The 23,165-nt window shown below is 36.2% G+C and overlaps 1 protein-coding gene across 4 annotated transcripts in view; it reads right to left on the bottom strand.

Moving 5' to 3' along the window:
• The window catches only part of SUGCT (succinyl-CoA:glutarate-CoA transferase), a 357,626-nt gene that overhangs the window by 189,494 nt on the left and 144,967 nt on the right, over window positions 1-23,165 (bottom strand). For all 4 annotated transcript variants that reach the window (XM_075054363.1, XM_075054344.1, XM_075054354.1 and 1 more), the window contains one exon: window positions 13,374-13,476. In XM_075054363.1, coding sequence (XP_074910464.1) covers window positions 13,374-13,476 — 103 coding nt within the window. The remainder of the gene's footprint in view (window positions 1-13,373; window positions 13,477-23,165) is intronic.

Here is a 23,165-nt window from a genome sequence, read left to right as displayed (position 1 = left end):
TAGCACTAAACTCTCTGTACGCCCTCCAAAAAAATAGTGGCCTCTATAAATGAATTGGTGATCTAATCTTAAATACTCATGTTGAAATTTATTTCTACCCCCCCAAAGGCTGGCCTACCTACCGGCAGTTTCATCAGAAAAAAGCAAGCAGCGAATTAACAAACCAGTGGCTATCTGTAGAGCAGTTGCTTTTTCTGTAATATACCTTGAAGTCTTTTTAACATCCACATTGCTTGGATTCTGATATTTTATATTCATTTTTAATTAAGGGCATAGCTAAATACAAACCCTATTCATAGCTAAGCAAATACTTAATTTCAGTCGCACCTATCACCCTACTGACTTCTGAGATTATTCAGATGGTCAGTGAGACAGCTACTTCAACTAAGATTGCAGCACTGTTTTTTGATCCTTTGATTTGACACAGGTCAAACTGATGCAAAGGCAAGAATCTCCAAGAAAATACACCTACAGTGAGTGCATCTGCCTTTCCTTTTGAAGCAGCTGAAGGTTTCTATCTACAGAATTTGGTATGTTCAAATCAAAAATTCACTTAAAACAGCCAAGAAGGTTGAAAGCTTTGTATTGTGAAATGACAGTAACACTTCTTTCTACACCCTTTCCTAGATGACTTGTAAAGATATAAACTATCTCCACATGCTTTTCTTTCATGTTTATTTTTCCATCACTCATCTAAAAAGAGAAGTAAGATGTACACAGTGAGAGTGAATGTGTTTGCATTTTGCTCTAAAATAGGAAAAATGCATGGATTGAAGAGTCTTCTGCAATAGCAAATACATCACAAGGAACCTATAATTTGCTGTGATTTTTATAAACCTGCTTGTAATATAGGATAGAGTTAGATATTTACCTGATTAGCAATTGCACTGTTCTTGCTATGCCTTTAATTTCAATTAGCATAGCTGTTTAGCCAAGTAACGTTTTAGTTTTTTAGATTTTGAAAGGATGTATTCAGAGGATAAAGACATGAAAGTGTGTCATTTAAATTTCCAAATATTTTGAAATTTCACTGTGGAGACACTGAATGTCATCTTCCTTTAATAACACATATCTATAACTGACACTAGTTGTAGCAGCGTATTTACTGGAGTTAGAGCTTATGACAGAAAAAAGGCAATAAAACAAAAATCAGTCTATATTAAGGACATATCTTCTGCATTTCAAAACACGTGACTTACAAAAGCCTCAAGTATACATTCCTATTCATATTCTTACACCCTAAGAATAGGATTGTAACACTGAAAAATCCAATGAGTTCTTACAATCAATAGGGCTCACCACGCCAAGTATCTCTCTTTTCAAATATACGAGTTTAGGGTGAAGAATAAGGAATACCAGAATACTGCATCAATATAACTTAAGTTCCCACTAGACTATACCATGCAATAGGATAAATTGTGTATAAATACTGATACTGCATCCAGAAAATACACATTGTATGGACAGTAAAACACAAATTCCAGGTTTAATGTTAGATTCACAAGGGAAATGTTAAAGAATCAATAGTTTGAAAAATACATAAAGATGAAAAGCAATGCCATGAAAGCAGAAAGTAGTAGGAATAAAGCATCTGCATGCTGCACACTGTTACCACTTTTCAGTATCGAGGTACACGTAAGAAATAAAAATGGAAAGTGTAATTTGCTACTGCAGTTCTCAACAAGAACAAATAACATATCCAAAAACAGCTCAAGAAAGTCATTGAAAGATGGCTGATTCCTACATAAGACACATACATTAAAGGTCAGATAGAAAACCTATATGGGAAACTGTGGGATGTAACAGGGATTCCTTTATCAAGACCATGATCTTGATGAATTTGGTACAAACTACCAAACAAGAAGTCAGGTTTATCTGCCAACAGTATCAATAGAAATGAATATAATGATAATAATATGATAACATCTTGATAATTTCAGAGCCTGAAAGATGCCATCTCCCTTCTGAAAATAATGATGCCAGTCTACAACTTCCTTATACCCTGTACATGGTAGCCCCAAAATCTAAAGGAGCATCATGACAGGAATTTGCGAGGGGGAGGTTTCTGCACACTCAAGTTGTCAGTAAATATTCTTCTCTTTTGACTTCATGATAGCTCAGGGGTAGGGGAAGAAGAGGGATATTTTTTACAAAATCTGTTATTACATAACTTATTTAAACATCAAGGTTTCTCTAAAACTCAAAGCCTGTATCTTCATGACTGGAACAGAAACATCAGCTGTTTTACAGAAATGGGTAGCCTTGAGCATCACAGGAAGGACTAGACAAACCCTAACTTCTACCTTTTTCACTTATGACCCTGTGGAAATACAGTATCTGAAAGAACAAGATGTGCAGATATTAAATGGTGTTTCCGGTCATGCCTGCTTCGGCTGTGACTTGAGTACTGTGGGAAGATGCATTTCAGTTGCCTGCTCCAGGCCAAGGGAGCATCAGACTGCATTTGGAAGAAGCTTCTCCCCAAAACCCAGCTCATGGAAATAGCAACCCCTCAAACTGGCCCTCACAGGTTGTTAGGAGACATAGCCTGACTCCTGAAATTCCCAGATCCATGTGTCAAACTAAATTGCAATACATACAGTTCATTGTGGATGATGAATACAAATGTTTAAAACATTGGCATCAAAACAGCAGGGAGGAACTGCTAGTAGGGGTTTTCATTTGTTTTTAAAGAGGCTCTTTTTTTTACTTCCTTGTTTTTTCTTAGAAATTAAACTGGGATCCACAGTGTAAATACCATCTGCTTGGCATCTCAATTCACCCTTGTGTCTTTCTCATGCCATTCCTAAACCTGCCTGAAATTTGGCTCAAAACTCAATTCTCTTTGTCTTCTCTCACATGCAAGTCAGGATCTCCATATTAAACATTACTATTAATCATCTTCAATGCATTACCTTCACAGAGGTGACTCTTTCATTGCAGGAATGTTTATTTTAATAGGCCATTACAGGCATGCATAAAAATAGAAATACATTTTCCTCTTCTGTGAGTTATGATGTGTTTCAGGTGTCATTCTAGACAATTAAAATTCAATTGGGTCATCCCAAAGGCCTGTCTGTAAATCTGAACAAAATTTGGCTTTTTTTTTTTTTTTAATTAACAATACACCTACATCATTTTTCAGAACTTCAAAAAAGTTTTGCAGAACACCCGAGATCACCAACAATATTAATCAAGATTTATAGGTAATTCAAAAGAAGCTCTACCCCTAAAACATATACTACAAAATAACACAACTTCTGGTTTAAATTGTTATAATTAAATGCTATGGTTGCTAAGTAGCCAATTGAAATTGTGTGGAGAAAATTTCAACATGTGGCTGGCTGCTCAGAGTGTTGACAACTGAACACTGTAGCCAGTTTTAAGCTTAGGATGAGTTCTTTAAAACAATCGTAATGCTCCTAGCCTCAGTGACCATGCAGAGTGAGGAAATACTTCCTGCTTCTTTACAAACTGTCTACTTGAATCATACTAGAAACTTACATGAAACCAGTCAGAGATGAGAAGGAAAATGGTAATGACAGAGAAAGCTTGCCTGACTAATTAATGCCTTTTTGTCGTGGATGGAAATCTAAATCTTCAAATACCTACTCCTACTCAGCCTACATACTTGCCTTTTCATGGCTGAAATATTCCTCCTTGTTAGTAAGAGGCATAAAACTAGAACAGTATATTTTTTAAAATGTTATTGCATAAGTACAGTGCAAAGTGACTATCTCAGCATCTCATCTGAAAATATATTTTTTTTTCAGCAGTGAGTGGGACTCCAAGATGAACTTAGGCTGAAGAGAGTGGGAAGTCTGGTAATTTCAAGATGACAGGCCAGGGTCGTAGCTTGAGCTAAGATTTTTAAATTGAGTATTCAGGAAAAGCAGCTGAAGATCAAATGGTAACTAAAGCCTGATCTGCACAGTTTCTGCACTTTTGGTTGTTGTTGTATTTTCCATTTTAGTTTCTCCCTCGCTGAAGTGAAAGATGCCAAATATTTATTCTCCAGATTATCATTAGTATTTTCATGCCTACAAAACATAACACACTACAAAGGTCCACCATGCTACTTGTACAGATTACAAACGAATCTATTTAAAAGTGAACAATACCTATGACAAAATCTAGCCCTTATGGTTTCCAAGAAAGAAAAAAAAAAATCCAAAGTATCTTCATATGAACTACAAGAAGACAAGGTGGAAATTAATTTTGAAAACATAAAAATACAGTAAGAAATGTTAAAAGTGACACTTTGTTAGAGGGAGTTATATAAGAAGCATGTCTAAAATTTAGTCTGAAGTCCCAGTGTTTATTATTGATTGTCCTATAAATTTAGCTTTGTAAATGAATCCACATCTACTTAAGAAAAATATTTTAAAACAAAAAATGGTGGTTTCTTACTTAATTTGGTATGGTCTTGTGAGTCAGGCAACCAAAAGGCACAGACAGTCTCACAATTTACATACTGTGGGAAAAGCAAAGAATAGCAATTTTTAACTGACCATTACTTTCTGACAATGATTCAGTGAATGCTCAGATGAAAAAAACCACCAAACTTCTAAAGAATCAATTGAATCAATTGCTTCAGCATATAAACTCTCTTCAGGCTGCGAGACTTGATGACATAGACATATACATGTATTTTCCCCCTTCCCATACATATAACAGACTTGACACTCATCAAACTTCAGATAAAGGCAACAACTGGGTTAATTAAAAACTCTCTTTCAACCCATAGTTACAAAGTTTATATGAACAGAAGTGAGAGCTAGCCTCACAGTCTGCGAGGGATTTCTAAGAAGTTACACATCATCTAGCTCAGTACATCCTAAAGCTGGATGGGCCTTCTCCTAAGCATACTTTGGTACTGTGAGACGCCAAATAGATTCTTTGAAACCAACTGATGTCACTTTGATGAGCTGCAAGGTTAGGGAACCAGTGTGTAAATCCTGCAAGCACAGAAACTAATCCAAGAGTTTGAGGCGCAAGGGACATGCATTACTGACTCCTAACAATGAGGCCTAACAAAGACTGTGAGGTTTCAAAAATAAGCTCTTTGCTTCAAAACCTGAGCATGGCTTTTTGACAGGTCTCCTCCTAGAAGGGTGTCCTGGATTTGGCTAGGATAAGAGTTAATCTTCTTCCTAGTAGCTTGTATAGTGTTGTGTTCTGGATTTAGTATGAGAAGAAAGTTGATAACACACTGATGTTTTCAGTTGTTGCCAAGTAGTGTTTAGACTAAGTCAAGGATTTTTCAGCTTCTCATCCCCAGACAGCAAGAAGGCTGGAGGGGCACAAGAAGTTGGCACAGGACACAGCCAGGACAGCTGACCCAAACTGGCTAAAGGGGTATTCCATACCATGGGATGTCATGCCCAGTGTATAAATTTGGGGGGAGGCTGGCTGGAGGCTGCTGCTCGGGAACCAACTGGGCATTGGTCAGCGAGTGGTGAGCAATTGCATTGTGCATCACTTGTTTTGTATATTCCAATTATTTATTTATTATTATTGTCATTTTATTATTATTATCATTATTTTCTTCTTTTTCTGTCCTATTAAACTGTATTTATCTCAATCCACAGGTTTTACCTTTTCTTTTTTTTTTGATTCTCTCCCCGATCTCACTGAGTGGGGGGAGTGAGCAAGCAGCTGCATGGTGCTTAACTGCCAGCTGGGGTTAAATCACAACACAGAATGCTCAAAAAGGCTAGGTGACTCTTTGTACCTTTGAACGGCCATGACTGCAATGTAATTCTTTAAACACAATTTAGTATTTTATCACAACAGACCTCTAATGAGGTGCTTCTGAGAACGTAATATTCTCCGTAACCAACAAATATTTATGTTAATCTTTTCTCAATGGGATGCATACACAAATACTACTAGCTAAAGACATACCATTCATATATGTACACATTTAAAAGACCTTAAAAGAGAACTTTAAAAATGCTGCTACTAAGCCTCATCTGCTTGCTTGTACAAAAGAAATACAGTATAATCTTTAAGTGCATGCTCGTTTTTTTTCCTGTCAGGTTCCTCCCTCATTCAGTGAAGCAGAAGATATTCAAAAGTGGGTTTATTTCTCATGAATAAGGTGTAGCTCCAGGTCTTATTTTAATATAGATCACTCAAATCACACAATACAAAAAAAAAATCAATTCCCAAAGGGTTATTTCTCTCGTACTCTCACATTAGAAGCTATACTTTCCAGAAGCATAACTACTGCATCTTTACAACACTGCTTTTTAGATAAGTCCCAATTTCATGGCTAAGAAACCAAAGTACCGGGAAAACTAAGGGTAAAACCACTATTTTAGGGTTTCCAGCATTTTCAACAATATTCCATTTTTAAACAACCAAAGAATACTTTAAAAAGTTTTGTTTATGTCCATGAGAACTCAGTGCTGCTGCGTATTTAGCATACAGTGTCACAAGGCAGCCACTCAAAACATAAGGCACACACATTTAATGACCATCTCTTAACATTTTGATTGAAGTGACTTACCCAAAACCATGTGTGAACTGTGTGGCAGATGCAGGAAGAGATTCCTGTCTGGCATTCAACTTCTCTAAAAATGAAGCCATATTTCTGCAAGCTCTTACCTCTTTCACTACTTTTTATATTCTGAATCAAATGAATTAAGAATCTGACAGACAACAAATTCGTTCACAAGACAGACTAAATGCTCTCCTACTGAAGAGTCAAGTCTATCCTGCACACTTCAGGAAGAAGTTACAGCAGAAAGATGTTACTTGATTTAAAAATATCAGTCTTTCTGAATTAGAGGTTCTTCTACAGCTAATAATGTTGTTGATGAATTTTCTCATGTTTGTGTTGTTCTTACTTATTTATTGTGACATTTTTAGAAATCAAAATTCAGGTGTTGAAAAAGCCTAACCATTTTATCTAGTGTAGATATACAATTTCTAATCCAGGTCTCGAGCAAAGATGACACCTTTGGGCTCATAAAACACATAAAGGACCAGAACATGTGGCAGCAGGTGAAAGCATATCTTTTGCACACACTGCCTGGGGCTCCATTCCTCTTTATTCACAGCCAGCTTCTCTCCCCCACCCTTGAAAACATGGGACAGCAAAAGAGCACAGCTATAACACTGTAGTCAACTTTCTGCCCAAGTCTCTTTGAAAAAGAACTAATTCTCCAAAAATGAGCAGCAGAGCTCCCAAGCAAAAAACAGCTGTAAGAATATGTTGATATAGTAGACAACAGGTTTCTGGAAACTTGTTATCAAACAGGAGTGGATCATTTTATCAGCAATGTTTCCAAACGTACTTCAGACTTAAGCAGACAATCAGCACTGGAAATTTCAGATCAAACCCTGCAAAGTTATAGGCAAGTGAAAACAAAACCTGGTAACAGAAAATGTTGAACTACCTCCTTTACATTATATTTTTTATCTAGACAATAGAGGTATATTAAATGTGTGTACAAACAAAAGCCTATCATTAATATAAACATACATTTTCATTTATAACGCCATCGTATTTCAAGACTTCTCCACTCTAAGCTCTCTACTAGTCATTGTAAGATATGCAGGCCACACAAAAACATGGCATAGCCATGGACCACATTTCACTACAGCCAAAATTTAAAAAACACTTCATATTACAATATTCCTCATACCAAAACACAAGTGTTGTCTCATTTTGAGCCCTTCCTATAACATCTGGATACAGAACTCTCTCATAACACATATAAAGCCTGCATAATTGTGTATATGTGGGAATCACATACTACAAACAGTCTTAGAACTGGATTTTCCATTTGACTTCTTCAAACTATGTTCCATTCCTTAATGCTTTCCACTTTAGAACAGAATCTAAGTCCTAAAATTTCCCACAGACCAAAAGCTTGAAAACATTTGTAATTTAGTATAAAAGAGCTACTTTTGACAAAATTAAAGGGTTGGGTATGTTTGGTGATGTGGTTTCTTTTCATTACATAAAATTTAAAAATTGAAGTAAAAAGTTGGCTTGAAACACTAAATCAAAGTTAGGCAATGCACATTTTCAATATAGCAAGACAGGCAATAATAGAGCTGTTTTCTGTTTCAAAATAGAATTTAATTTTAGACACCTTCATGTGGATGTTTCACTTTCAATGAATTGGCATTTTTAAACGTAAAAACATTCCATCGGAAAATTTCCAACCAGTTTTAGTACTTACTTGATAGACACATGCAAAATTTAATTCCTCTCTTTCTCTTGTCTGTTAGGAATTACTTCCAGACACATTGTATTACCTCAGGCCTTCATCAACTCCTTTTCAGTTGCAGAAAACTCTACATATAAAGAAACTCCCTGCAGTATTATGGACATGAATATAATTTCATTTGACTTGGGACAGCCCTCAGTGGGCCACAGAACTCCATTTCAACAAAAAAATAATAATTAAAATATGGTCATTTTTAAGAAAAAAAACCTAAACAACCAACCAAAACCAAACACTCAAACCAAAACCAATCATGTATAAGATGATTTTAAAAAAAACCAAACCAACAAACATACAAAAAACCAAACAACCAACAGACCAATACACTTGATATCTTTTGCTGTTCTCTGTGTTCACAACACTGATTCTAGAAGCTTCTACCAGATGCTAGGAAATTTTTGCCAGGATGCGTTCAAATGAAATTACTTCCAAAACAAGAGACAATCTGGAGGTTAATAAAAATCTACCACCTTCATAAGTTTCCACAAATAATAAACTTAAAACATCAGATAATTTCCAGCTATCAGATATTTCAATACTCAATATGTGGAGTTTTTTTCTGAGGCATATTCAGAGAAATGGCTAAAGGAACTGTAATGGCCTTCTGGGACAGGAAGACTAAGGTTTCTGTAAAAAATGTTAAATTAATTTTTATAGTGATGCAAAGTCAGGGAAGGGTTGTTAAGGGATGGCCTCTTGCCACAGGGTGGAGTTTTGTTTTGGTATCCTTTTAGAGTCTGCAGGTGTTTGGCAGGAGCTGAAATCAGGGCCAGCTGTGATATTTCAGCTCCGATATTTCCCTCCCCATATTTCTCAGAAGTGATGCATCAGGGTGATGTCTTACACCTGATGTACTCAACTTGTGTGGTATGACTGTAACTGCTTTGGGGGCAGGGGTGTCAGGGAAGTACCACTGCATGGCTTCCATTTTTATTTTCAGCTGGCAACATTCATATAGTAAAATTCATCAACATGAATGGATTTAATCTGGTAAAACATCAGATAACAATTTATTAAACTGCCCATAATATTTCTGGGTTATTTTGTTGCTTCTTATAAATGCCAGCCATTTAATTAAAGTAATAACATTGTATAAGAACAGTGAAAGAAATTACATTGTGAAAGGGGGGAGGGTAATGTTTTAAAGAAAACAAAAAAAACCCCTCACTTAACCAGCAAAGATCTTTGCTCTTTCATACTTAGCTGCAGTACAGCACGTACCTGTTTTTGTTTTGTTTTATCTTTTGGGAGAATTTGAATAGTTTCTATTAAAAATGGTATTCTCTTTTAAGTTTGTTTTGTTTGGAAAACCTCAAACCACATTGTATTTCATACACATGTTCCCCAGGGTATGTTAAATGGGACCATACTGAGGTCACTAGTAAGTTTTTTAAAACGTTTTAAGAATTCCTTTAATGTTTGTACTATGTTGGCCTGGTTAAACAACATATTTTTTAAAAAATAGCTTGAAAAAGTTTGACTATAAAAAGCTTCATTAAAATAGTCTATACTGTACTATTAAGAGTTTCTAAGAACTTCTACAAACATTCTTTCCTCCCTCTTGCTTTTAAGAAAATTGGTCCCTTAACTAGCGAATCTGCTCCTCTTTCTCTCAGCCTTTTTATCCATACATGCACAAGTAGAAGTACACATACACTTCTATCTACAGACTGACTTAGCAGTAGAAAAGTCTGTGGTATTCATTTTAACTTCACAAATGAAGAAAAGATAATCAGTGGGAAAAGTGGACTTTTCACTCCATTCATGGAAAAATCAGTATCACCTGGCACTCTAACTTAGTAAAAAGTTTTTCATGTTTTTTGGCAGCTCACTTGGAGTATGATTGAAGCTGTTAATGATATTAACAAAATGTCCTGGGATCAAAAATGTTTTGTTTTACCTGAGTTTATAGAAGAAGTTATAAAAACCACTCTTGGCCTTCAGAGTTCTGAGGTCCTTTTAGTTAAAATAAAATAAAATAAAATTTGAAAACATGACCCACCTGTAGCTGATTAAATTCCACTAGACCGTTTCAATCACCTCCTTTACTTGTCTTTCCTATCTCCTCAGACTTGCTTCCATTCCTCCTTTGCGTTATTCCAACCCCTTCCCAGGATTTCTGTCTTTGGATTCTACCAGCCCAGTGCACCCTTTGCAGCATTACTGACAGCTGAGCTGGCATATGCTTTGACAATTGTTGACATCCATGCAGCACATCTTGGTCACTAATGGTGCAAGACTGCACTTATAATGAATGATGGTTGCATTATGGATATTAAAATCCGTAGATCAAATAGGAAGGCAATAAAATGAAGTTAAAAAATGGAATTGTGTTTAGGTCCAATTCTGCTGGTAACATCCAAAATAGAAGAGGTTAGCAAAACCCAAGTATTATCTATTAGAGGTAGATTAGAGTTTGTCTGTACTGAAGTATCACTGGGTTCGATGTTTTTCTGGAGTCTTTGCAATGGTTGAAAGCAAATGAATATGAAAAGCTGATTACTACGTTATGATACACTCTTTCATTTTACATAACACTGTTTGTACTTGTTATACAGTATTAGTAAGTAAGGTTATTAAATGCCAGCTGAGTGACACCTTTCCTAGAAATATATTTTCTGATCTAAACTGAGCCTGAAAAAAACCACCATATTATAATGGGAGAACTGTGAAGAATGATTACAAAGTTCTTATATTTAATGATTGGGTTCAGCTTTACATATGAGAAAAATCTTGCTGCTATTACAGTATGTTCTTGTTGGTGGGTGCTGACTTTTCCCTCTTACAACTGAGATTTCATAGCACAGAGGACACCTAGATTACAGATTCTCAGGTGTTGCTAGACTTCTTCCCTAGACTTAGACATAGTCTCAGGACACTATCATGCTTCTTGAGGTTTCAGAAACCAAAATTGCAGGCTGGCTTATGAAAGAGCAAAGCTATACACAAGCATGTGTGTTTATCCCAGATGCATGCTGTCTATACAGCAGCACAAAGATGAGCAAGTGGAGGGAGACTCAGAAAAGTACAACAGCAAAAAACTACAGTTCAGAAGAAATGTGAAGGTGAAAAGGTTTGCTTGAACTGTCCCTAAAAGCCCCTAAATCCAAGCTATGGATAAGTGACTCAGGGCAATGAAACCACCTGTGAAGGTCTGAAGCCTTCACCATCAAAATAAAAATTTGTGTAGAAATTAGAAAACTGTACTTAGGAGGCTGAGTATGCTACTCTCCAAATTCCTGGTCTGCTGGATGGTCTCTCCTATACATGAAGGTGGAGTGGGCGGGGTTAACTTTATATGTGAAGTAAATATCTGGCCATAAGAGCAATACCTTAAAATGTCAACACTTTTCCATATGTCAAGAAAGAAGAGGAAAGAACTGCCATCTTTTTTTTCCCCTCCCCTTGAACAGAACAGTAACTGTGAGAAAATGCTTAAGGAGGCAGGCAGCACAAGAAACAAAACAAACATATAACATGCAGCATCGCCACAAATACTGACAATTCATTTCCAATACTAATAAGAATACAGTGCCTGAGTGCCACTTATTTTAGTAAAGGGTGTAGAAAAGACGTTTTCAAGTAGTTTCATCAAGAAGAGATCAGTATGCCTGTTAACAGGAAAATAATTTGAAAACCCTGCCATATGGGGGTATCTGACTGCAAAGCACTGTGATACCTTTCATAGATAGCTAACTATGTCAGGAAATAACCTGACATATATATATAAATAATATATATAATATAACATATAAATATAAATACTATTTAGGTGAATTCTAGTAAGAGCAAGGTAACCAAGCTAACCTCTCCAATTTGGGAGGTAATGGCCATCCCATTACATACTGTTTTAAAAAGCCATCTCTTTCAGAGTGGACCTGACTTCTTACAATTTGCAGCATCAAAAAAAAGCGAAGAATATTTTTCCAATGCTGCCCCAAGTCAACGACATTCTAAGTAAAATACTCTTGCTGTATGTTTTTCAAAGCCCAACCTTAATCCCTGTGAAAGTTAAGAAGTGAAAAGTTTGGCACATGCATACTTTACAGCATGGTACTACATCATTTTAAGGAGAAAGAGCATATTTATTTAGAAGATAAATAGAAGTTTAGAAAAAAAACTTCTTTCCTTGCAGTAGCCTAAAAAATATTGTCTTATACCTCTAAAAGTGTAATAAACATATTTATAACAAACACATTTATTATATACGTATTCCCTTCTGATAGAGATTGTTTTGACTGTTCTTCTTTCCCAAAGAGTACAATCATATTCAAAATCCTGACAAACGCTGGACATGTACGATATTGGCTGCCTTTTTTTTTTTCCTCCAATGGTCAATCATTTTCCCTGTTACTCTCATTATTAGAAATTAATTTAAAGGAGATTCATCACACAATAGAACAGCCATAAAATACTCTGTTACACTATTCAAGACAGTATAAATTGGTTTGTGCTGGGCCCTTTAACCCATGATAAGCCAGAGGATGAGAAGATGGGGAGGGATCAGGGAATATCCAGGTAATATAACTCTACAGATACTCAAAAGTAAAATTATTGTTTATAATTAAATATAGATGTTATCCAGTGGAAGACTTACATTTTAAAATAAATAAATAAAAACTGACACCAGGGAAACCACCAGGCCAAGAAAAGGTTAAAATCTTTCTGCATTTGACTTTTGTGCTTCCTTTTTCTGTTTCCAGTCAAAAGTTGCCCATTTTTTTCAAACAGTATAGATTCTGATTATCCATACTCCATACAGAAAATTGGTTGCTTGTGGACAGCAAGAAAGGTACTTTTCTGCATATTAACTGACAAAATGCAATTACATAACATATTACAGTTTTTTTCCCCATTTTACCAGCCATTTTTGAAAGACAGACGCCATACAAGACATGGAATACCTATGGTTTAATGCGTTATGGCAAAATCTGTGTTCCCAAGCATATAATTCATTTAAGGATCTGTATTTTTTTCTTATTATGCTATATTATTGGCTTAAACTCAATCCACCATATAACTCTCAAAGTCCCACTTTAAAGTAGGTCTGAGTGGCAGGTACAGTGATCATTACTCAGCATTTGTAAAACACATGTAATAATGTATAGAAAACATTTGGTGAGAACCAACCTGAGGATCCGAGAATACTTGCTGCATATTGTTGATTCGGCCGTATGGAACCCCGCTACCTTCAAAGAGCTGCAACCATTCAATCGTTGCTTTTTCTGAAATCCTAAGAGCAAATAAGAAGCATGTGGTTTCAACTCCATGCTTTCAGATTCTGAAAAATGTATAGCATGTCTCCTCCCTCTCTCAATGCTTCCATACTCTTCCCCACTGATTTCTTCCCAGGCAGTGAATAACATAACGAAAATGTACTACCTGAAATGTAGTAATGTGTTCTTCAGAAATGCAAAACCCAAAGACATAGGGGAAAGAACATAGCTGAAATGATATCTATTTCTACCTGATCATCTGAAGCAATCCAGCAATGATGTAAAGCTAAATTTATCAGCAGTTTCAAATAAAGATCAATGGGTTTCCTCCAGTCCTCAATTACACTAATGTGCTTCAAGTTTGTTTTCTTTTATGTACATATTTAACAACAAAAAGATAGCTATAATGTGGGTGTGAGTTTAACATATTACACTGCTCACTAAAAGCTGACGTAAAGCATCACAATGTTTTTCCTCCATTACACCCAAAATATATGTCAGGATTAACAGCCACTTTTTTGGTCAGGTAACAACATTGATTATACATTTATTTGTTGTATGATTGTATCACACATCCTGAGGACAACTGGTTCAGCATATATACGCTGTGCCTACGCTGGTGAACACAGAGTTCCATGTCCTCGTATCACATACAAAAAGCTCAGCTTATCTCTTTCTAAGCATTCAATTCCATAACTGGTAGCACCACTCTATTTCCCCTCCTTTGCTAGATACTTTTTCTTTCCTTGTCTGCCCGGTAGAGTTATATACATGAAGAAAACACACTTGAAGCAATACCAGTCACTGAGAGATGGTATATTCTGCAGCCATATGGGATTCTGAATCAAAGGTGAACTTATCTGGAGATCGTATCTTAAATTTCATGAAGGTAAATAACACTGAGGTTTACCAGATTATTAGAAAGGAAAGATCTACTTCATGATACGTACAACACAGAAAAGAAATTGGGTGTCATTTAAAGACTTGATGGAAATGAAATTAATAGAAACCTTGATAAGGGACACACAATTACTGGTATGCTATAGCTCACCAGTTCAGAGTTTCCTAAGCATTATCTGGAACAATGTCAGTAACATTCAGCTTTACTTCTAGCATGTTATTATGCAAAAAAACCCTTCCAAGTTTCTGACAGAAAGTTAATAGAGACGAAAGCACAAAACCCCCTAAATCAGTACAAAGTCAAACTTTGTAAACTTCCTTTTATACATATGCAGAGATTGGCTGCAAAGTATTTCATGCTACTTTTAGACTAAAGAAAAAAAAATAGTGATGGCGACAAGTTACAGTTATATTAAGTATATGGCATAGGTATGGATCCAAGCTTCACAGTTAATGTCTTTCTCCCTGTTCAGGAACGATTTCCCCAAACTTTGAGGGAATAAATCCCAATACCCAATGCATTTTGCACTCTAAATGAATAAGAAAATGCACAAGTTTTGCATTGTATTATAAAATGTGTTACATGGTATAATATATTGTATTATATATGTATTATAAAATGAAGCATCACTTCTGAAGAAATGACACATAATGAAGCATCACTTTTAAAGAAAACATGTAAGATTATTGCACTGTTCAACTATAGACATCATCGAATATTATTTCAGGGTATAAATGTAGTCAGCCATAAAGATACTGCCACTCTTGGATACATCTAGGGTCCATCTAATTTAGTACTCTATTGCTGACCATACCTAGGATCAGGTACATTACAGGAAACTTGGGAAAAAAGGTAACTATGGAGAGGTAGATTACCTTCCTTCCTCAGTGACTGCAGCTATTAGGAAAGCCAAAGTAAATATAATTTGTATTTCCCTTCAGTACTCTCTGTTTGGCAATAATTCTCATAATCCATATATTCTTGTTATTCATAGCCTTCTATTATTAAGGTTTGGGGCTCAAACTACTTCACAGTATAAATATGATTCATATGAAAAACTGATTCCCATCAGTTATTGGTCCTGCTTATACAAAACTCTGCTGTTCTCTGCTAGCAACTGAGACACTTCCCTCATGAGATGCTTCATAATTCATGGCCCACTAACTCCCTTTTTATAAATTAAAAGTTTTTTTCAGCTACTACTTTTTTCTGACACCTCAACTTCCACTACTATCTCTTTTCTAACAAAAGACAGCACATCTACAACAGGACACTTGGACGCAGCATCATAACCATGGTGCTGAAGACCATCACTAAGAAATTATTGTAATTCTTAATATGTGTATCATCATTCCCTTGATCTATTAGTAATGAGTAAGACCTGCTGTGTTATGTTCCTTGTACTGCTTTTTAAGAAAGAGTTTATAAATATCCTCCTGAGTTTAAAAAAAGCAAACAACTTCCGGATTTAAAGGATAGTCTGAAAATGAAGACTTTTCAATGGGAGTCTCAATTATCTACATCTACATAATCAGTATGCGACTTCCTGATGTCATGGTAAATCTGAATATGTTTCAAGACATACATTCTTCTTCAGTATCAGTGATTCAATATACAGTGAAGTGAGTGCACATTTTGCAAAATTTCTGTGGGGTGTATGAATATCTAAAATTTTAGCTTCTGCTTTGATTTCTTCCTTCCTATGTAAGAGACAAAAAAAAAATACCACAATTTTTGTAGAAAACAAGTGATGTTCTGTTTTAAAAAAATAGTTGTTTTGAATGGACCTAACCATTGTCTTAGTCTTACTTATTAATTTGTTTATTGGTGGTTGGAGAGAATTCCTAAAAGCTTTAAACTCAAAGATGGAAAATCCCACATTCTATCACCCTCAAAGGAGACACACAGCATTTTCTCTTGAAATTGAAACTCTTGACCTAAATCTGATGTAGAATAGCTTCCTTTATTTGTGGTAAAGAGAGGCTGTTGAGAGCATATTGTTAAGCAAACTGTTTAAAAACAAAACAGAACACCACCACTGCCAATAAAGTACTATTATTCAGATTTTGAGAGCAACAGCCTGCAACTATTTGGTTCATTCAGCTGTGTTTTATATATTGAAATATCTGTTGCACAGCATTAAGGGAGAAATACTGTTTCAAAATCTGATAAAAGATAACGTGAGGATAAAAAAATGCCCAAGTTTACCTCTCTGAAGTCAGCTGCACAAGCTGCACAAACTTTGAATGTTTGGGGGGGGGGGGGGGGGCAGGGTTGCTACCCTGTATGCATCATTCCCTCCATCTAAATGCAACTGTTAATAGCACTTACACAAATACCATAAGCTTTCCTTATAGAAAAAGGCTGATGTTTAGGTTGCTAGGTATCAGTTGATATCATGCTGAGCACTCCAAAACATCAAGTAAAGACCTTCAAGAAAAACTTCTCTTGGAAGCAGAAGACTGAAATTCTCTCCTGAAAATGAAAAGCTCTATCAGGAGTAAATTACTAGGCCTGGCCAATCCTTTTCCCCTTAACACTTGTTTTAAAACATTTTTCTATGCTTTGATATTGTCTTTTATAAATATCCTACTTAGTATATAATTTCCTTTTTTTAACTGAAAAATTTATAGTGTCATCTGCTGTCTTTCAGTGGGAAAAAAGTAATTTTTATATACATATATAAACAAAATAACTGATGGAAACACATACAAGGCTAAACAATGGTCCATCTCCCAAACGTAAGCTAGTAAAAAGCCATCCGAGACTGTACAGCATCTGAACTCTGAAGCATGACACTTGCAAATGAATCTTTATCTGTCCATGGAACCTCAATAATACTCAGTGACTGCAGGAGAGCTCAACCATGTGATTCACACTACAGCTTCACGTATTTGCAGATGAGTCCCTTTTCCCTCTAAAACGTTCCATCTGCTATAATCACATAAATGCCATTTAAATTATCTATGATTTATTTGTAGAATCATTTTAAATCTGCAGCTTAGTTTTCTACAATTACTACCAGTATTTTAGAAGTTCAAAAGGGTTTACTTTTTACCATACTAGTCTGTGGTATGAAGTTTGAATGCAGGCTCTTTCCCAAAACACCTCAAGAAAAAAAGGATATGTACCCTAACAGAGAACAAACCTACTGGTAGGACCTTTACCACAAAGCCTGCACTAAAGCTTACTTCACTAAAACAGGTAGTAGTCTCCATGAGGTCTTATTTGCATTTTAAGCAGTACTCTAAGCCTCCTCTGCACTGAATTATACAGCACTCTTGAAGCTACTGAAGCTGCAATATTGAAATGAGGCATAGGATTCTGAAACATTTAACATTAAAGATATTTCATGCTTAAAAATATTATAAGATTAGAAAGTGTAGCATGAGCTGAACTAATTGAAATGTTATTTCACAGGAAGAAATCCAACTAAATATATTTTTCCTCAATTCGTAAATCTAGCAGGCACTATTAAATGAAAATATCTAAATTTAAACTATACACTCAGTAAATTAATGAAAAAACATTACAGCACAATATAAGGCAGAGCTTTCAAAAGTCCAAAAATTAAATATCAGATAAAAAGGGCTTACACCTTATTTCCTTACATAAACCACAAGTGTAGTTTTGCTTCTTAAAAAGCAAGACATAAATCCCCTTCTGCTTTCTAACAAATTCTATAAAAAAAAAGAGAATGGATTATTAATTGCAAAAAGGAAAGAGAATGTCTGCTTGACTTGCACAAGTTGGATGAAAGGGCTTTAATGAGTTAGAAGCATACCCGCATTCTATTAAAACGTACTAAGTTTCTCATCCTGTTAGTTATTAATGTAAACTTTGTTTCTTTTTTAGCAAATATTCTGTCTTTCAGTGAAATAAAGACTTCTAAAGCATGAATGGATCCACTTTGTCTGCATTCTTTGCATATATCTCCTTTTCCATGTTTCCTAGGAAACCTTCAATCATTGCCACATCCTATGTGGAAGGGCACCCACATTTCTCTAACGGATAAAACCATCCAATTCCACACAAAGTAAGTTTAGAACTACTGAAGCAAAATACTGCTCTTTTCTATAGGAAGCTTATGGCAATTAATTCAGACAAGTAATTTGGACAGCTACCAAATGCAGATGGAATGGCAACATCTAGAATTAGTAATAGCTTTTTACATGCAGTCAATCACAAAAATCTTCTCTGTTCTTGCTAAAGTCCACAATAGCATTCTTGTGTTTTCTAGCACAACCCAAGTTTGCATTATGGTTTTTGCATTGGTTTGTCCTATCAACAGTCTATTTACTTTCAAACATCTACAATATTTTCTCCCTTCACTGCTAATCATCTCTTTAATGCTAGTTAACTCAGTAAAATAGTTTGTACGGTTTCTTACAACAGCCTCTATGGAAGACACTATACAAAATAAAAGTCATAGAAAAAAATTTATTTGGAAAATTCAAATAATGGATCATTATTCCTTAGTGTACAGTAAATATACAATTAGAGTTTTCAAAATGAATACTATAGTATTTACTCAATAGTCTGTAAGCATCTCTGTGTTAGTGTCTAATTAGTCTCCTCTTGGTTACTGATTAATCACTCAGCAAACCACAACAGACCCTTAAAATCTTTGGGTTCAACATGATTGTACTGACATATTTTGCTGATGGATATGCCAACTATTTTAAAAGATGTCACATATAGTAGATTGTAAGTGGTAGCTACATAAAGTACAGTCCAGATATTTGTAGGTACCACAAATCCACCCTGAAACTTGTTTTATATTTCTGCATACTCTATAAATATTACCAGTTTAATAGAACTATTAATAAACCTTCACCTTTATTGAAGAATTTGTGATAGAGATGAATGGACATTCATGCTCCTTTTTGAAGTTTTGCATGCTGTTTTAAAACCATGTATGATTTTTAAGGAATAGCATATCAGAGAGAGGGAAACACCTCCATATTGTAAAATGTGTTACTTATGGTTCCCGAATAGTAAATCCAGCATATTCCAGAACTAGTTCTTTTTGGATTCAGATAATGTTAAACTATGCACATTAGAAATGTACTCCTTTTCCTAAGCCTTCCTCTCTTTTTCTCAAGTAAGCAAAAAGACTGTAGCTTCTATAGTTATGACAAAGGAAGTGCAAATTAACTGAAAATCAGCTAGGTAAACACACATCAGTAAAAAGCACATTGGGAATAATGGAAAGATGTATTGATTTTTGTTTCTGTTCTTTTAACTACTCAAGGGGAGTAAAGAGCTAACAAGGGTCAGGTCAAAAAGCTCATTCAAAAATCAATGAAAAGATGTCCCTTGATTTCAGCAGCCTTGTAGCTAGTAACGTATGTCATCAGAAAAAGATAGCAAGTTCCTTTTCAGGAAAGATCTTGAACTTCACACATGTATGAAAATGCTTAGAGGTGAAAAGAGAACATCGAAAATACACAGTAGCTTACACAGTCCAAAAATCAAATGTTTGAGACATTTTGGATCTCTCTCAGTTGCACACATAGAATTCAACATAAAACTAATAACAATTTAAAACAAAGCATTTTAAATCAAACTGTGACAGTTCGGTAGCTGATGACTACACAGGTCAACCATCTTTGCACTGATGGTGAGGTAGATGACTAGGGAAAGTAAACCTCACCAGCTGTGCCACATTGAAGTCAATTAACTTTCAAACTTCAGATACCTGTCTTGCTGAAGCAATAAACAACCAGATGCTCATTCCTGTAATGTTATCAACAGTGACTTTAGTTTACAAGGCTCTTGGTTTAGAAAAAGAAAAGGTGGGGATGGGGAAGGAGATTTACAGAGACTGGGTGTGCCTCAACAAGTGTGAATTTAACAGTACTCCTCATCAGGCAAATTAAACATTTTACAATACACTTTCCCCTTTAGGTGCTCTCCTCTTCTGTTACTAGGTGGAAACAATTTAGCAACGATCTCATTAACTGAGGATCAGGTTCCTCTGTGCTTCCTTCCTGCTCATTCCTTTTCCCTTCACACTTATATACACAACATGCAGCTGTGGTGCACAGTCAAGAATAAGGGCTTTAAAATATAAGAGCTAGGAATAGAAGTTCCACTCTGAATTGCTTCCAGCCCTAACACTTCTGAATTTAAGTCTACAATAATTTAGCTATAGCTGCAGGAGCACTAATCATGATGAATTTATGTGTTCTTCATCATGTGAGCTGCTTCACTTTTAAAGGCTGAGAGCATGTCTGCTATTCCCCCTCCCACTGCACTCATACAACCCCACACCCTCTGTTCCATTTACAGGTTATTTCCCGAAGTACCTTTGAGTACGTGTTTAGCTGCACTGTCTTAAAACGTGTCTACATTGCTGAGGTGCAGGGTAGGATTAACATTCAACTTCTGGAATAATTTGAAGGAGGAGGTCAACAGATTAAGTCCCCTTCCTCAAAGCAGTTTCTCTTAAAACTGGCATTATACCAGCTTTTGCGCAGATGCATCTCAAATTTCATGTGCACACTATATATGTAAGTCTTGACATATGTATGTATACACACACACACACAAAATAATCCACATTGTGCCTGGTACTATTCTGTTCCAGAGGAAGCAAAGGTAAAAGTGGAACAGAGGAGGGGGGGAGAACATTCCAACAGTTAAAACTTGGTTCTCTTGGATATATGTACATTTAACTCACAAACCAGAAGTTTCCACTGGAAACATAAAAACCAGAGCGCTCTGTAGTCTGTCAGTTCTCACATGAGCTGGGAGTCTCGGGGGCCTCTGTAGTAGCCATTGAACCTGACCTCCACCCAGGTAGGGTCATTTTAAATTTGACTCTTGGCACACACCCAAGAAAGGAAGACATTCAGAAGCAATTTGCTTTTGTCAGAGTTCTGCTTTGTTGTCATTTGGGGAAAATGTAACCTAAATAAAGAGGAAGATACAGAAGGCACCAAAACTTCCTTTTGTGTAAAGCAAATGTAGTAGATGTCCGAATGTCAGCAGTGGGAGGAGAAAGAGGAAATAAGAAGCTGGAGGAGCCATAGGAAGTGGAGGAAGATGATGGGGACAGGAAAAAAAGAGCATAGCAGGAAGAGGACCAGAGATGGAAAAGGGACACCACCACCAGTAGCCAAGCAAGTACAAAATATCGCATAGACCTATATTCTTCTTCCCTGTGAATATCCTATGACCCACTGGTCCTTGCAGCAGTGTACTTATTTCCCTATAGAAGACAGAACTGAAAAACACTCCCCCTCTCAAGATGTCTGGGACTGGTTTCTGTAATTCCCTCCTCTTGCCCCAGTGTGAGAGCTGGGTCTCTCAGAAGCAGCATACCACTCCAGTAGTCTACCTTCCAGTCCCTTTTATCGAGATCTGACAATCTCTGTGGATATGTGAGTTTATCCTCCACTACCTGCTCTCCCCCTCTCCCTTTCATGTGTACCCTACAGAGGGAGTTGAGATGCTGTAAGCAGACAGCAAGCTGGAGTGAAGAGCTAAGGACAGATGTGCTTCACTCTTCATTTCTGCCAGGGAAGAGAGAGGATGATAAAATTCTTCCTGAAATGAATGGAGCAATTCACACCTCTCAGAGCTGTTGTTTCAAGCTACATTTATGTCTCAAGCCATATTCATCTCCATCTTGTATTGTCACTCAGCTCAGGACATCTGACTGTGATGAATAGGTCATTTCACACCTTTCTGAAAAGTCTTCTGTTTAAAGGTCAATTTCTTCTAAGTGCTCTATAATCCCCATGCTTATCTAACTGCCTTGAAATCTGGCACAGTTACTGCAGGTGGTGAGTAGAATTATTGATCTAAATCAGAGGTCATCTGAGTCGAGAATTCCGAAGATACATCCTTTTTTAAAAAAACAGTGTTCCTTAACGTTGTCCAATTGTACCAATGTTTCCTTTGTGCACACATCTAGAACAAAACTGTGGCCAAAGAGTCTCAGTTGCTTAACATTTACCCTAGCAAATGAAAGGCATCAACTGTTTCCTTGGTATTCAGAGTTCAGATGTTTTTAAAAACTTCAGCTCCACACATGCAGCGAATTAAATGCTCCGGACTTCAGGGAGTTCCTGACCCTTTGAGTAGGTCTGAGCATCTCCTTCTATTCCTAAATAAAACCTGGGAAATCTTTTTCCTTAAGAGGAGGAGGTTAAGAATCCTTCTTCCTGCACTTACTAAGTGCTCAGAAGTTAGACATGAATTGCATTTTGAAAATCAAGAAAAATAGGAAAAGAAAAGGTATGTCATACCTCTGAAAATAGTTCAAAAGAGATAGGAGGAAGGGGACAGGTTAGATAGGTCAATGGAAGCCTACTCTAGGCTCTGGTGGCACTCAGCTCAATAAGGTTATAACAGCATCAACAGCTTAGAAAAAAGTATGTACATATCTACCATGCAAACAACTGTAGAGCACCAAATATCTGCCATACAAATGGTGCTTAAAGTACCAATGACTTAGTGAAACAGGAAGGCTGTATAAACTGAAAATGGCAGCAAAAGAAGTTGGGGGAAAGGGAAGGAAACACAAATATATGTTTCCTCTCATGTGCTTCTAGTCACCATAATTACTGTTGAGATGCTGAGACATAGACCATATCCGTGAATCTTTTCACTGGCCTTATCAGCAGCAACACTCTCAAAGGATTCCACTCCTGGACCATAATTCCCATTTATGTTTCCAAGCATGTACAAAAGAGAAGGAACATTTAGGAATGACCAGATTCCTATACATAGATGCAAATTTTTACCCGCTTTTTACTGCTCAGCCTGGCACACCAAACAAGTTTGCTGACTTTT

Source organism: Buteo buteo, chromosome 2, assembly GCF_964188355.1.
Source record: "Buteo buteo chromosome 2, bButBut1.hap1.1, whole genome shotgun sequence".
Classification (NCBI taxonomy): Eukaryota; Metazoa; Chordata; class Aves; order Accipitriformes; family Accipitridae; genus Buteo; species Buteo buteo.
Note: the sequence above shows the minus strand (reverse complement) of the source record. Positions and strands in the feature narration are given on the sequence as shown.